At 44.1% G+C, this 16,902-nt stretch overlaps 1 protein-coding gene across 1 annotated transcript in view; it reads left to right on the forward strand.

The window, feature by feature from the left end:
* Positions 1–352: 352 nt before the first annotated feature.
* The window catches only part of ENTPD6 (ectonucleoside triphosphate diphosphohydrolase 6), a 40,628-nt gene continuing 24,078 nt past the window's right edge, over positions 353–16,902 (forward strand). Inside the window, exons 1-5 of the mRNA XM_049650130.1 lie at positions 353–520; positions 2,813–2,903; positions 12,553–12,873; positions 14,470–14,546; positions 16,623–16,766. Coding sequence (XP_049506087.1) covers positions 12,582–12,873; positions 14,470–14,546; positions 16,623–16,766 — 513 coding nt within the window. The 5' untranslated portion in view covers positions 353–520; positions 2,813–2,903; positions 12,553–12,581. The remainder of the gene's footprint in view (positions 521–2,812; positions 2,904–12,552; positions 12,874–14,469; positions 14,547–16,622; positions 16,767–16,902) is intronic.

Consider the following 16,902-nt stretch of genomic DNA (forward strand, 5'->3'; position numbering starts at 1 on the left):
GGACCCAAGGAAAATTCAAAACTTCCACAGGCTAGTTAAGGTCAAGGTTGTGAGGTTGCGGTGGTAATTCTTTGGCCAGCACCATGGCCTGCTCTACTGCACAGAGGAACCCCTACAAGACAGGGCAGGAGCCGAACACGGCCCGTGAAGGACGCACTTGGGCGGTGGAGGCCAGACAGGCCGAGACCTCATTCAAGTCCAACACTACCCGAACCGCCTCCAGCAGGGAACCACAAAGACCTACCCAGGCGGAAAATACGGCCACACCGCTCAGGGGATCCAGCTAAGCCCCGCCCACACGCCGCTCCTGCGCGCTGGATCCGCAACGTTCTGCTATGCTCCGCCAAAGACATGACGTGCACGTAGGCGGGGCCTAGGCTCCCAGGATCCGCCGGCTCTTGGCCTGTGGGTGGTGGCCCTGGTAACGCCGGTAGGAGAGGAGAGTCGGACGCTTCCTGGGTAGCCCGCCAGCTTCCGCGAAAGGGAACCTCCCTCCGTGGTGAAGAGGGGACCCTACAGGGTAAGTGCGGGGGGGAGAGCGGGGGGGGGGGGGGGGGGGACGGGGGGGGGGCCGGGGGAGTTTGCCGGACCCGGGGGTCTGCACGTGGGCCGCCCGTAGCGGGGGCGCGGAGTGGAGGAGGGGTCCAGACCCACGCGCCTGCCAGCTCCTCGGGCTTTAGCGGCAGTGCTTTCAGGCGACATCAGGGTCATTCGCACCCGGCTTTAACCTCCTGCTGCCTTAACGTCCTGGTTCCATTAGTCCTCCTTGAACTCTGGGCTCCGCTGACCCGTGAGGGGAGCGATTCGTGTTCTGGAAACTGGGTGGGCCAAATAGTAGGGGTCTCTGCCCCCAGGAAGCTGGAGCCCTGCTACATTCATTCATTCAGCAGCATTTGCTGACCGGTTCCCAGAGCTGTGCCAGATGCAGGAGATCCAGTAGGGGAAGGACTGGCAGGCCCAATTCCCTTCTGGGCCTCACAGCCCAGGTGGGAAGGCCAGGTAACGGGCAAGATCATGCCATTCTGACAGTACTGCGGATGTGAGGACAATAAACTCTGGCATTGCTGTAGTGACCAGGAATAGACCTCATAGGGTGGTCAGTCGGTTCTGCCTGAGCTGAGGCATGAGCCAGGAGTGCTCCAGGCTACCAGAGAGAGAGAGAGAGAGAGAGAGAGAGAGAGGCCAGAGGTGGATAGAGCTGGACACCAAGCTGGACTTCCTTCAGAGGAAAGCCTTGAAGCATCAGGAAGGTAGAAGAGAAGGGAGAGATGGGCAGGGACCATGGAAGGAAGGGTGTTTTTTATCTTAAGTTAGAAGCCATAGAATGGTTTTAAGGGTTGGGGAAAAGCCTGAATTGTTTTGTAGATGATGTGGGCACAGACCCCATATCCTGGGCATCCACCCAAAGGAATCAGTCACCCAGAAGTGCCTGGGTAGTTTCAGTTGTCTCTCCAGACACTTGTATTCCAGAATCATGCATATCATGCCACATATCCTACATCCTTCAGGATGCCATGGAGGTCCTAACCCATAGCCACCCAGTGAAGGAAACTGAAACTTCTAGGAAGGAGGTTGCTTGGGGATAGGTGGATATCAACTGTGATTACAAGGACCTTCTGACGTACTGTGCAAAACTCATGATGGATGGAGGGATTAGGGTTTGTCTGGGGGAGGTTCTTGTGTTGCTGTCACCAACATATTAACAAGGTTCATGGGTTCATGGGGGAGAAAAGCATAGTGATACAAATCCAGAAACTGTTTCTGTCTCCCCCCCCACCCTTATAAGCATCAGTTGGCTAATAAGGTGTGTGTCTCTCTCCCTTGTGGAACCTCATATGACAAACCAGAGAGGTGGACAACCATGTAAAGAGATCTGGAAGAACCTCCCCTCCCACTCTGTCTTGTGAAAAGGAAACACCGGGTGATGTTAACAGGGCTGACTCATGTATGTATGCTTTTTTTTTCAGAGAAGGGGAGAAAAATCCATTTAAACCTACCAGGAGAATAAGTAGTGGTTTGTTAATGTCATTTAATTTTGGATAGGTTTTTAGCATATGTGACAGTCATTTGCACACATGGCCCTTTTGTGTATTTTAACTGAAAACCTTGACGAAACTGGCCGACATATTGTGGGGCCACTGATCCAAATCAGATGAGCTTGTATTTCCAGAAGCTCAGCTACCTTCCCTAGCTTCTAGAACACTAGCCAATGGATGGCCAGGCACTTGTCTCGGGCACCATTGCTCCACACCCAAATTCTGCTCTGTGACCCCACCCTCCCTCTGATGGAAGGTAGCCCCCAGCTGGAGTCAGCTGGAAGCAAGATATGCTAAGCCAAACCTCTTTTTGCCTTTGCACACCTTAGATCCTGCCCCACCCTACTCCCAGCCTACTCTTTATTCCCCACCTGGCTTACCTTCCTTATAGCCTTGTTCTAGACTCTTCCTTTAAAGGACAAAGCTAAAGTGAATTGTTTTCCTTCTAGGGAGGGCCTGATCAACACATTTACACTTACGGTGTTAGTGGTGCCCATGGAAATGCAATTTTCCCCTCCAAAGGTTGTCTCATAGTACTAGTATCACTGAACAAACATCTTAACCCAGTGGAGTGAAACTGGCTTTTAAGTTTGGGTCTCCAGGATGTGGAGGTTCCTGTGGGCCAGGCTGTTCCTGGCTCTATGCTTCCTAAATGTTATTTTCTATTTGGACTCTGTTTATGTCATGCCAAACTTCTTGGTGTGTAACTTTAATGATGATGTGTAATTCCATGTGAGTATTTTTTTGTTGTCTAAAGTAGAGTCTTACATTAATAGGGTAAGTGAAGTGATGGAGCACATTTGATTTGGAGACAGAAGCCAGAAAGTCTGGTCTGTGCCTCACCACGTGCCAGCTCTGTGATTCCAGGCAAGTCTGTTTTCAAACATTTTCTGGGCCTTGGTGCTGTCATATGGCAATAAGTTATGTAAGTCATATGTTATGTAGTATAAGTGCCAGCCTTGTAGGCCTCTGGTAACAGGATATAGCATATGTAAAGTATATTTTTTTAATGGGTAGACAAATGTAATAAAGAGCAACCTTTGCCTCAAAATTTGGTATTCCACCTGTTAATCTGATCATGTAGGACATGGTTCGTAGACTAACACAGGACATGATAAAATGTGATTATGAAAAAGGGTCTTCTACCCGTGTGGCTCAGACAGGCAAATGTGGTGCCAGCCTTCTGGTTGCAAAAGAGGAGAGAGAGTGTACAGAAAGAAAGAGAGAGAAAGAAAGGCAAGAGTCTTATAAAAAGCACCATCAGAGTTGGAAGATGTTAGTATTACTTTTGTGTCCTTACTGTTCATCCTTAGAAATAGTTGCTTTAGAGCTTTCTTTATAAATACTTTTTTGTTTAATCATCTCTTAGCAATGGAAAACTCTGGGTTACAGTAACCTAACGAAAGGAAGCCTGTGAGAGGGTAGGGTGTAGGGTGAACACTGGCTGCCTGGGGATGGGCATTCCCCAGGTCACATCTCAGCCTTGATTGTTGCTGGATCTTCTCTCTGTAATTGATTTCTTCATTCCTAATCTTAGCTAACATCTCAGTGCAGATGGTTCCCCAGGTCACAGCCCCAAACCTGCTCTCTCACAAGGGTCAGTTCCATTTCTGACCCATGCCCTGCTGTAATTTCAAACTTGTAGAAAACCTGGTCACTATTGTCTCCTGCCCAAACAGCCCCTTCCCAAACAGCCTGCTTCTGTTGGTGGCCATCATCTGGGTCATGAAGCCCTGTTGATGGCTCCATCTTTCCCTGACTACCAGAGAATTGCTAAGCCATCATCTAGCCTCCTTTACCAGCAAGTATTGGCTTACTGGCTGTGGGCTCTGGCCTTGTGTTGGGGTTGGGAATGAGTGGGCTGGTCCTTGCTTCTAGAGAGGCACTCTAACCAGAAGGAAGAAAGGCACAAATGAATAGCTCCACATACCGCTTACTCAAGGAGGGGAAATGTGTAGAGCACCGAAGAGCCCAAGAGAGAAGCCTCTAGCTGCCAGGGTTTAGAGTGGCAGTAAACATCTTGGGTAGATTTTGTAGAGATGTGGAGAAAAGACAAGAGAAATAAGATCTTTTTAAAAAAGCAAAACAAAACACTCAACCAACTGAGCCACCTACGCTCCCCTCTTCTGGGAGTTTTATAGTTTTAGGTTTTATAGTTAGGTCTTTAATCCATTTTGAATTAATTTCTGTATATGGTATAAAGAAAGGATCCAACTTCAGTCTTTTGTGTGTGTATATCCAGTTTTCCCAGTACCATTTCTTAAAGAAACTATCCTTTCCCCCATGAATGGTCTCGATACCCTTATCAAAGACCATTTTACCATGTATGTAAGGGTTTATCTCTGGATTTTCTGTTCTGTTGGTCTATGTGTCCCACTACCACAAGCTTTTAATTACTGTGGCTTTGTAGTATGTTTTGAAATCAGGAAGTATAAGGCATCCAATTAGTTCTTTTTCAAGATTGTTTTGTGATTTGGGGGTCCCTTGAGATTCCTTATGAATTTTAGGATTTATTTTTTTCTGTCTCTGCAAAAAAGTCATTAGGATTTTGATAGGAATTGCATTGAACCTGTGGACCATTACAGATAGTATTGATATCTTAACAATATTAAGTCTTACAGTCCATGAACACGGGTTATCTTACTATTTATTTGACTCAGTTTTCTTTCAGCTATGTTCTGTAGTGTTCAGGGTACAAGTCTTTCACCTCCTTGGTTAACTTTTTTCTTTTTTAAATTTTTATTTATTTGTTTGTTTATTTTGAGAAAGAGAGCATGTGTGAGCAGGAGAGAGGGGCAGAGAGAGAGTAAATCCCAAGCAGGGTCCATGCTCAACACAGCCCGATGCAGGGCTTGATCCCATGACCCTGGGATCATGACCTGAGCCAAAATCAAGAGTCAGATGCTCAGCCAACTGAGCCACCCCAGGTACACCTTGGTGGTTAATTTTATTCTTCAGTATCTTATTCCTTTGATGCTATTGTAAATAGAATTATTTTCTTAATTTTCTTTTCAGATTGTTCATTATAGTGTATAGAAACAACTGATTTTTATGTGTTGATATTGTGTCCTGTAACCTTGAATTTATTAGTTCTAACAGTTATTTTCCTTCCTTGTGGAATCTTTAGGGTTTTTTACATGTAAGATCATGTAATCTATGAACAGATAATTTTATTTCTTCTTCCCACTTTGGATGCCTTTTATTTCTTTTACTTTCCTGATTGGTCTGGCTAAAACTTCCAATGTTATGTTGAATGGAAGTGTTGAAAACAGACATCCTTTCTTGTTTCTGATTTTAAAGTAAAAGTTTTCAGTCTTCCACTATTGAGTCTGATGTTAGTTGTTGGGTTTGTATATATGGCCTTTATTATGTTGAAGTATTTTCTTCTATTCCTGTTTGCTGGTTATTTTTATTATTAAAAAGTGTTGGATTTTATTAAATGTTTTTTCTGCATTGATTGAGATGATCATATGGATTTTTCCCCTTTATTCTGTTAATATGATATATTTGCCTTGATGGGTTTTAAATCTTGAACCATTCTGGCATTCTAGGAATAAATCCCAGTTGGTCCTTTTGCTGTGTGGTTGAATTCAGTTTGCTGCTATTTGTTGAGGATTTTTGCATCACTATTCATAAGGAATGCTGGTCTGTATTTTCTTGTAGTGTCTTTGTCTTGTAGTGGCTTTGGTATTAGGGTAATGCTGGCCTTATTGAATGAGTTAAAACGTTCCTTTTCTTCAATTTGGGGGAAGATTTTGGGATTCTTCTTAAAATGTTTGGTAAAATTAGTAGTGACCAGATCACTAGTCATTTGGTCCAGGAGTTTTCTTTGTTGGGAGATTTTTGATTACTGATTCAATCTCCTTACTAGTTATAGGTCTTCAGATTTTCTATTTCTTCATAATTCATCTTGGTAGGTTGTGTTTCTAGGAATTTATTGATTTCATGTAGGTTATCCAACTATTGGTGTACAGTTGAACATAAAACTCTTATAATCATTTTCATTCTGTAAAATCAGTAGTAATGTTCCCTTAATTTCTGATTTTAGTTATAATTTGAATCTTCTCTCTTTATTCCTTAGTATAGCTAAAGGTTCAGTTATGGTGATCTTTTCAAAGAATTGGATTCATGGATTTTTCTTGGCTTCATGGATTTTTCTCTGTTTTTCTATCTTCTGCTTATCCTGCTTTAATTTTTATTGTTTCCTTCCTTCTAGTTTTGTGTTTAATTTGTTCTTTTTCTAGTTCCTTAAGGTGTAAAGTTAGGTTGTTGGTTTGCAATCTTTCTTATAATGTAAGCATTTACAGCTATAAAATTCCTTCTTGGTACTGCTTTCACTGCATTCCAAAGGTTTGGTATGTTGTGTTTTAATTTTCACCTGTCAGAAGGTATTTTCTGATTTCCTTTTTGATTTCTTTTTTGACACATTAGCTAAGAGTGTGGTGTTTAGTTTTCCAGCTTTCCTTCTTCTATTGATTTCTAGTTTCATTCCACTGTAATCAGAAAATATACTTTGATTGTGATCTTTTAAAATACATTAAGACATGTTTTGTAGCTTCTCATCTTGTCTGTCCTGGAGGATGTTCCATGTGCACTTGAGAAGAATGTGGATTCTGCTGTTGTTGGGTGGTCTGTATGTGCCTCTCAGGTCCAGGTGGTCTTTAGTGTTGTTCAAGTTCCCTATTTCTTTATTGATCTTCTGTCTGGTTTTTCTATCCTTTATTGAAAGTGGGATATTGAATTCTCCTACTATTATTGTACAACTATTTCTCCTTTCAGTTCTGTTTGTTTCATATATTTAAGAGCTCTGTTGTATATGTTTATAATTGTTATGTTAGTGGAGACTTGACCCTTTTATCATTGTATGTTTTTATTTTTTCTGACAGTTTTTGATTCAAAGTCTGTTTTGTCTAATGTTAGTATAGCCACTTCTACTCTGTTTTGGTTACTCTTTTCATGGAATCCTTTTCATTCTTTTACTTTCAGTCTGTATATGCCCTTAGATCTAAAGTAAGTCTCTTGTAGAATGATATGGTTGGATCTTGTTTTTTTATCCATTCAGCTACTCTATGTATCTTGGTTGGAAAGTTTAACCCGTTTACATTTAAAGTACTGACAGGGAGGTGTGCCTGGGTGGCTCAGTTGGTTAAGTGTCCCACTTCAGCTCAGGTCATGATCTCACGGTCCGTGAGTTTGAGCCCTCTGTCAGGCTCTGTGCCGACAGCTCAGAGCATGGAGCCCGCTTTGGATTCTGTGTGTCCCTCTGTCTCTGCCTGTTCCTCCCACATGCTCTGTCTCTTCTCTCTCAAAACTAAATAAACATTTTAAAAAATTTAAAAATTAAAGTACTGACAGGGAAGGACTACTTTTGCCATTTTATTTTGTGTAGGTCTTATAGCTTTTTTTGTCCCTCATTTCCTCCATTATTGCTTTCCTTTGGGTGTAATTGATTCTTTTCTAAGGACAGTATTTATTCCCTTCTCATTTCCTTTTATATATATTTTCTAGATATTTTCTTGGTGATTACCACAGAGATTACATATAACATCCTGAAATTATAAGTGTATTCTAAAATTTATCCCAGTTTAGCTTGAATTATATATGTTAACTCTTCTCCTTTATATCATATATCTTCCTAATTTGTTTTTGATGTCACAGCATTTGTTTTGCTTTGTTTTACTTTTATTTATTTTGAGATAGAGAGAGTGCAAGTTGGGGAGGGGCAGAGAGAGAGAATCCCAAGCAGGCTCCACACTGTCAGCACGAAGCCCAATGAGAGGCCTGAACTCAAAACCTGTGAGATCATGACCTGAGCTGAAGTCAGACGCTTAACCAACTGAGCCACCCACATACCCCTCAGCATTTGTTTTTTTTAATGCTGAAGAAAATAAAAAGTGGAGTTACAAACCAAATATACACTAATACTGGTTGTTGTGTTTGTCCACGTATTTAACTTCTTTGGAGATCTTTATATTTTCTTATGAATTTCTGTTACTGTTTGGCGCCCTTGCATGTCAACCTTTAGCATTTGTTGTAGGGCAGGTCTGCTGGCAAAGAACTCCCTCAGCTTTCATTTATCTGGGAATGTCTTAATTTCACCTTCATTTTTGAAGGACAGTTTTACTCAATATGAAATTCTCAGCTGACAGATTTTTCTTTCAGCAGTTTGAATATATCATCCCGCTGCTTTCTGATCTCCAAAGTTTCTGTTGAGAAATGGGCTGATAATCTTATTATTTAAGGATTCTTTGTACATGATGGATTGCTTTTCTCTTGCTGCTTTCAAGATTCCTTCTTTTATTTTCTGGCTTTCAGTGGTGTGATTACAGTGTATCTCAGCATGAGTCTCTGGGTTTATCCTCCTTGGAGTTCAGCCATTATTTCTGTCCTTCTCTCTGTGTTTTCTTCCGGGGCTCCTGAAATGTGCCTGTTGGTCCCTTGTGGTGTCCCATAAATCCCTTGGGCTCTGTTCACTTTTCTTATGTCTTTTTTTCTTTTGCTCCTCTGATTCAATAAGTTTAATGTCCATGTTCAAGTTCACTGGTTCTTCTGCCTGCTCAAATTTGCTGTTAAACCCCTCTTGTGAATTTTTCAATATATTTAGCCCCACAATTTGGTTGCTTTTTATAATTTCTATTTCTTCATTGATATTCCCATTTTGTTGTCATATGTCACATTCCATATTTCTTTCAGTTCTTGTGTTTCACCATATGTAAGACAGTTGTTTTAAGTCTTTATCTGGTATATCCAATGCCTATGTTTCTTCAGAGACAGTTTCTGCCACCTTTTCTTCCTTTGAATGGGCCAAATTTTCCTGTATCTTGGTATGCCTTGTGATTTCTATTGTTGAAAAGTGGAGCATTTAAGAAAATAGCCACCTCTCTGAGGCTTTGCAGACTGGTTCTGTGCCATGAAAGATCTTCACTAATTAACAGAATGTGTCTGAGCCTTCGAGTCAGTCCAGGGCAAAGGCTTAAGGTCCTCTCAGGATTGTTACCTGGGCCTGTGTGTGTGTTAGTTTCAATTCTCCCATATGTTATGGTTGCTTTTAAATGTCTTAATTTCTTTTTTTTTTTTTTTTAATTTTTTTTTTTTTAACGTGTATTTATTTTTGAGACAGAGAGAGACAGAGCATGAATGGGGGAGGGTCAGAGAGAGGGAGACACAGAATCTGAAACAGGCTCCGGGCTCTGAGCTGTCAGCACAGGGGCCCGATGCGGGGCTCGAACTCACGGACCGCGAGATCGTGACCTGAGCCGAAGTCGGCACTCAACCGACTGAGCCACCCAGGCGCCCCTAAATGTCTTAATTTCTTAAACGGTTCCATCCACACTCCTTCTTAGGTGTTCAATGTTCTCTTGTTTCTTACACACACACACACACACACACACACACACAGACACAGACACACACACACAAACCTGGCCTCTTGCCCCAAGCATGTGTGGTTCTGCAGTCACCCCGTGACTTTCATAAGAAGTACCCATAGCTGCGTTCCACGGTTTTCCCCCTTGGAGCTCTGAGCTCCAAGTCAGGCAAAACAGAGACCTGTCTCTTGGGCAGCCTGAAGATAGGTTAGAATGTTGCTCTGATCCCTCCAGTTTGAAGGAAGGAGATAGGTAGACACTGAGCTGCTGCTTCCTTTAGACTGCACTGTGCAGAGAGGGGTGGGGGCAAGGATGAGTAAACACCACTGAACTTATCGAACATTCTGAATGTGATTTCTTGATTCAGCATTTGCTTGTAGAAATCTATGGATCTTTGACTGTTTTTCAGAATGCCTATAAAATATTACAGCCAGTCCCAATTTTTTTCTAATATTTCTGTGGGGGAGCAAGGGCCTAGAGCTCCCTATTCTACTGTCTTGCTGATGTTCCTCTCCTCATTAAAGGATTTGAAACAGGGACTCTTTTTATTTTTTTTAAGTGTTTATTTTTCAGAGAGAGAGAACACATATACATGAGAGAGGGAGACAGAAGATCTGAAGCAGGATTTGTACTGACTGCAGAGAGCCCGATGTGGGGCTTGAACTCACAAACCGTGAGATCATGACCTGAGCCAAAGTCAGATGCTTAACTGACTGAGCCACCTAGGCACCCCAAAATAGGGACTCTTGTGTGTCTGGTGACAGTGTGGGAGGTAGACAGGGATAGAGGCGCATACTCCACCCTTCTAGATAGGGACCTGTGTTCTCAACTGAGCTGCAGTGGCACAACCAGGATAAGTTCCTGACCTTGAAGCTCATGGCCTAGAGGGTGACATGGACCTTCAGGAATTAATCCCACAGATCCTGGCATTGTTACAGATTATGGGGGTACCAGGCCAGAGGGGGCAGGGAGTACAGAGAGAGCATAATGGGGGTGAGGATCTTTCAAGTTGAGGGTGGTCAGGGATGGTGGGGACAATAACATTTCAGCTGAGGCTTGGGGATGAGAACAAGGTTGACTGGGTTGTTGCACGAGCATTCTGGGAACTGGTAACAGTGTGTGCAAAGGGACTGAGGCAGAGAGGAGCTGAGTTCTAGGGACAGAAGGAGGCACTAGGTTCTCAGAGCACTATGAGCAAAGGCAAGAGAGGATGAGAGAAAGCTACAAAGGCTGGTGAGGATCCAGGGTGTGCACCATGATCCTTAGAGCAGTAAGAAGCTCCCAAGTGAGACCCAAGAGAGGCTCAAAGTTAGGCAGGAACAGGGGTGGGGAGGAGGCTTGCTCCTTGGTCCTGCCAACATAGACTTTCCCTCAGCCCTGTGCACAGCAGATGCTCAGGGAAGTGTGATTTGTCCTGCTCCCTGCCTAAGCTTGGGTGGTGGGCCACTGGTGTCCCCCTGAGCAGGAGCACAGAGACATCCAAAGGTTTGGGCAGCGCTCTTGGATCTGAGGGCATCCAGGTTTAGCTGCAGGGCTAGATCCTGGAAAGGAGTGGCCACAGAAGTCCTGGACTCCCTTCCCCACCACCCCAAGGGCCACTTTCATTCCATTTCTCCTCTGCCCAGACAACCTCAAGGTTGGTGTGAAGACCACCACAGGCTTGCCCCCTGCACTTTTAACTCTGGCCCCTGCTTTTCTCCTTCCCAGAGATTGCAGTCACACTATCTTCCAGCACTCCTGCCTGTCACTGTCCCTGGTTCCAAGGGGGGTGTTACCTCCCACTACCCTGCTATAAAGCCAGCATTGAATATGGGCTGGCACATTCTCTGTGTCCTCTTCTGAGCACATCACACATCTCATTGTATCCCCAAACAGCATCACGAAGCAGCTTTCCCCCTTACAGATGAGGAGACCAGCCCTCATGAAGGTTAACTTGCCCACAGTCACATGCTGCTATGGGCAGAGTATAAACCCATGTCCTGCTTTCAGCTTTGTACTTCCCTGTCTCCTTACTCCTAGGAGAGTCCACTCCATTTACAACTTACAGAGTGAGGGATGGACAGACAGGTGGACATTCCCCAAGGGTAGGGAGCCCTGAGAATCAAGCACCCTGCTTCTTATTCTTTGAAGCCTCAGGTTCCCACATGGTGTCTTATACCAGAAGCTGCTAAGAAAGCTTGAATGAATGCTTTATTTGAGGGGCTGAGGGGTATTGAACCAAAGACAGTGGCGCGGAGTTAGTTTCTTTGGCTGCTCGGGTAGGATTTCATAGGCTTGGAAAGCACATAGGCATTATTTCCTCCTTGGTGGAGTATTCTGCCTGAGTAAAATGAGACATCTCCTGTGAAACTTCCAGGAAGATGAGCTGCATTTCTCAGACGTGGCTGGGGCTCTTTGTAGTCCCCAAAGGATGGGACTTTAAGCCTTCTGAGAAGTGAACACCTATATAGAAGAGGAAGCGAGAACTGAAAGAATGGATTGGACACATGTTCCTGTACCCTGAGAGGTTTGGGGATACCATTTACATCTGGCTTTTTAAAGTGCCCATAAATCCAAAAGCCACTCGTCTGGAACAGCACTTGCCTTAGAGCTGGCAGCTGTGGATCTGTGCCCCGAGTCATCCTCAGCAAGACCTCCCACCTCGAACAGATTATCTAGTCTTATAAAGACTATAGTCTTTCTATATATAAAAGACTTTATATATATATGTATATATACATATAACTAGCCTCAGTTCCTCTTCTCTTCTTTTTTAAAAATTTTTTTAATGTTTATTTATTTTTGAGAGAGAGACAGAGTGTGGGTAGGGGAGGGGCAGAGGGAGGAGACATAAAATCTGAAGCAGGCTCCAGGCTGTCAGCGCAGAGCCCGATGCAGGGCTCGAACTCACGAGCTGCAAGATCATGACCCGAGCCAAAGTTGGCCGCCCAACCGACTGAGCCACCCAGGCGCCCCCTCTTCTCTTCTATAAAGTGGGCTCATACCTTCTAGAAGCTCTTTGAAGACCAAATGAAGCTTCTCATTCCAGGCAGAAAAATGCAGACCAGTTTCTGGCTGAATGTTTTGTCTCCAAGCGCAAATGTTTGTCTGACTTGCCCTGGAAGCTTGCTAACGTGTTTTTCCTGCTTTCCCTCCCTTTTCACCAACAGCTTCAGCACAGTCCTCAGCAGATAGAGACATGAGAAAAATACCAAATAATGGGAACCTGAAGATGACAAAAGTGGCTTACCCTCTGGGGCTGTTCATTTGCCTGTTCATCTATGTCGCCTATATCAAGTGGCACTGGGCCTCCGCCACCCAGGCCTTCTTCAGCATCACTGAGGTAGCGTCTGGGGCCCGGAGGGGCCAGCAGGCTCATAGTCCTCTGGGGACAGCTACACATGGTCATGAGGTTTTCTATGGCATCATGTTTGACGCAGGAAGCACTGGCACCCGTGTGCACATCTTCCAATTCGCCCGGCAGCCTGGAGGTATGCTGGGCAGAGGGCCCTGGCCATTCACTGCATGGTTCTCCTTGCTCACGTCAGAGCTCTTGGGATCTCTTCCACTTAGAGACAATGGTTTATCAGCATGTGGGCTGGATGCCCTGCCTCGGACTCATCTGGGAACTTGTCAAAAATGCAGTTCCCAGAGAAGCTGGCTCCGGTGTGGTTTGGGGCCCAGGAATCTGAATTTCCCTGGAGCACCAGACTGTCCATACTCACACTAGCATCTGGTGACCACCTCAGAGCAACTGAGATCCCCAAGGGTATTGGGTGTCCTGTCCTGTCCCAGTGTTTACCAGCATGTCAGATGACTAGGACCATGACTTAAGCCAGAAGCTGCGTTGGGCGAGGTTAAGGCAGGAAGTTGCCCCAAACTCAGACTGGTATGAGGCAGCAGTCTGGGTAAGTCATGAACTGGCACGGACCTAGGACCCAGGCTGACATGGTGCTGCCCAGTGGGTCCAGGAGGAGAGGGGGGTGACAGACGAGAGTGGCCTCAGCAGTGCGGAGGGAGCTGGAGTCTGAGCCCCATCAGCTTTGCTTGCTAGGGTGGGGACCACAGGCTTCCGGCAAGAAGGAGGAGGGAGTTTGTGTATGTTCGCCCCCTAACTGCTCCTGTGGAGAGACACAGTCACTGCCCAGCTCTGAACTCTTTCCCTCCCCACTTTGATCTCCTTCCCTAGCGCCCCTTGTACCCTCCAGCTCTGAGGGCCACCCTCCAGCTTCTAGCCAGTGAGTGTTTTCCCCCTGGCTGCTCAGTAGGTCTGCTGGTCGTGTCTGGTTCTTTGCTGACCCTCGAAACCTTTTGAGTAGACACTGTTTTTGAGCTGGTGGCAACAGACACCATTAGTAGTTCTCTCCAAAACTGTTGTGGCATGTTTTCTCTACTCTTCATCTGCTCTATTAATTAACTCATTTCAGTAGTTAAAGTTTTATATGCCAGACCCACATACTTCCCATAACAGTTTTGAAGCTTTTAAGACAATTCATATTCAGAATGTAATCCTTTAATAGCCATATTCCAGTATTTTATCTCTGGAGAGACATCCTTTCAAAAAGTTCTGTCCCTGATTTTTCCTCCTGGGTCTTCATGTCCAAATTTGAACCAGCATCCCTTGGCCACCAGTGTACCCCTGAACACTCCCTTGCTATATGCTCATGAGTCCAGGCCCCTTATGGTTTAAAAGAAGGGAAAAAATAAATGTTCTTTCAGAACCTGTACTACATCCATCCTAGAACAGAGAAATGATTTTCATGTTTGCAGTTTGGAATCATCTGTCCTGCTCCTCTGTTAATTTCACGAAAACCATGTTAAAATTTAGCACTTTAGATGGATACAGTTTTGTATATAAATTATACCTCAGTAAGGTTGACTAAAAAAAAAAAAAAAGTTCTGACCAAAGCCTCAGGTGTTAACATTCATCTTGTTTATCTGAACTAAAGAGGCAGCATCCCAGTCACCCTGGGATTGGTCTGATTTCAGTCATCTGCTTTGAAAAGGGCAGCAAGCCATTGTTGTATATATTTATATATTCATGTATATATTTGTCGTGTACCTTTTTAAACATGTTTCCCCCTTAGAAACTCCCACTTTGACCCATGAGACCTTCAAAGCACTGAAGCCAGGTCTTTCTGCTTACGCTGATGATGTTGAAAAGGTAATTATTTTCTCTCACATCTGTTGTTCTTCACATTTGTCTTCCAACTGTGTAATCTGTTAAAGCCAGCTCCCTTTCTGTTGAGTGCAGTAGGCCTTCTTCACAGAGAAAAGCATCTCTGACAGTACTAACCTGGGAGATCTCCTGCTGTTTAGAATGATCAGTTGGAGGAAACTGGTACTGCACGTGAGGCTCAAGGAGGGCCGCTGCCCCCACCCTAGGGCCTTCCCCCAGCCAACACACATGCCACCCAGAAGTCTTAGTGTGGTTCAAAAACACAAAGCCTACAAACTTGACAAAAAGCATTATTTGAGGGGCGCCTGGGTGGCTCAGTTGGTTGAGTGTCCAACTTTGGCTCAGGCCATGATCTCACAGTTCTTGGGTTCAAGCCCCGCTCTGCTGACAGTTGAGAGCCGGGAGCCTGCTTTGGATTCTGTGTCTCCCTCTCTCTCTGACCCTCCCCTGCTTGTGCTCTGTTTCTCTCTCTTTCAAAAATAAACATTTAAAAAAATTGCTTTAAAAAAAAAGCATTATTTGAGAGTTTGTTTTTGTTTCAGTTCCTCTGATTGAGGGTGACAAAAGTTGACTAACACAAAAAATTGAAGTTAAAAATGTATTATGTAAAGTCCACAAAACCAAGTAAGTGTGAAAGATTTATTTAAACTGTCAAACAATGATTTTTGTAAGCTTGTAGCTTTTATATTTTTTGAGTCCTTAAAGCTTATAGCTGCACTAATACTGGACACCTGTATTTCCACTAAAGCACTGATGAAACGGACTAGTTAGTGATATACCTATACATGCCTTTTGGCTCAAATATGTCTTAAAAACTGATGTATCATTTTTGCCCACAAGTGTCTCTTGATCTCAGTGAAGTCACACCCTGCTTTCCTGTGGCTTGGTTAAAATTGAAAACAAAACTGAAATGAGTGATGCTAGAGTAACCATAAGGTTACACATGATTAAATTAGGTGTCTTTAGAATAAACTTATAGGACTTTTAAACTCTTATTTGTTTTAGTAGGCAGTACACATTCAAGTGGGACATATTTCACAGCTTCACAGGGCAGACAATGAGAACTCTCCTCCCTCTCTAGTCCCCTCCAGGAGAGCTGGTGTCCCTGGTTTCTTATGTGTCCTTCAAGGGCTAGGTGATATACCCATGAGCAAATACATCTATATTCTTCCCCCTCCCCTATTTTTACAATAGAATGGCATTCACATTGTTACATACTTTGTTTTTGTCCCTCAGCAGTATAACATGGAGAACATTTACTATCAGGATATGAAGAGCTTCCTTGATTTTTCTGGCATGATATTGCAGTATGTGCGGGCACATTAAATTACAGAACCAGTCCCCTCCTGAAAGACATTTGGATAATGTCTAGCACTTTACTCTTAATGGTATAAGGCTGCAGTTTGTCACCTTATATGAACTTCATTACCCACACATGCAAGGGCATTTATCTCAGATGAATTCTTACAATGGGATTTCTGAGTAAAAGGAATGTATGTTTTCTTGGACAGACATTGTCAAATTGCCCTCCCCCACACCACCCCACAGCATTGTACCTATTGATAATGCCCAGAAATACTTTACCAAAGTTGTTTTGCCACCTATGCACTGACACAGGGCCCTAGCCAACTTTTGGACCTCAAGCATTCTGGCAGGTGTAAATGATTCCTCTGTGTAATTATTCATGGGATTTTAGCACCATGAGAGACCCCAGATTTCATTCATGATGTCCAGGAGAATCACAGCTCATCTGAGGTCACCCACTGGGGGTTGGTGATGGGGGCTGGGTGGGATTTTGGTTGCCAGAGTATAGAACAGCAAGACCCCTCTTGTGTGTGTCCTTATCCCACCATGCTCCACTGCCAAGGGTGTTTCTCTGTACTCACTTGGTCCCTGTTGCCCCTCACACCCACCAGCACCACTTAAGTCATTTTCTGCCAATTTGGAAAATTAGAAGAAAATGTATTTATGAGTTAATAAAACCAAAAGGGTTGGGGGAGCATCTGTGACCCTGTATGCTGATCTTTGACAGATTCTACTTTACTTTTACCACCTTCACAGAGTACTTTGGGAATTCAGGAATTACTGGATGTTGCTAAAAAAGACGTTCCTTTTGACTTCTGGAAGGCTACCCCCTTGGTTCTCAAGGCCACAGCTGGCTTACGTCTATTACCAGGAGAAAAGGCTCAGAAGTTACTGCAAAAGGTGATCTTATCCATTTACCCCTGGGGGCAGGGGGGGCGGAGGTGCATAGCTTATGATATCTGGAAACACCAAATATTCAGCCATTGTCCAAGCAGTCAGACGGGCTATGTAGAAGCTTCTTGAGGAGGAAAACACA

The sequence above is a fragment of the Panthera uncia genome (assembly GCF_023721935.1).
Source record: "Panthera uncia isolate 11264 chromosome A3 unlocalized genomic scaffold, Puncia_PCG_1.0 HiC_scaffold_11, whole genome shotgun sequence".
In the NCBI taxonomy this organism is placed as follows: Eukaryota; Metazoa; Chordata; class Mammalia; order Carnivora; family Felidae; genus Panthera; species Panthera uncia.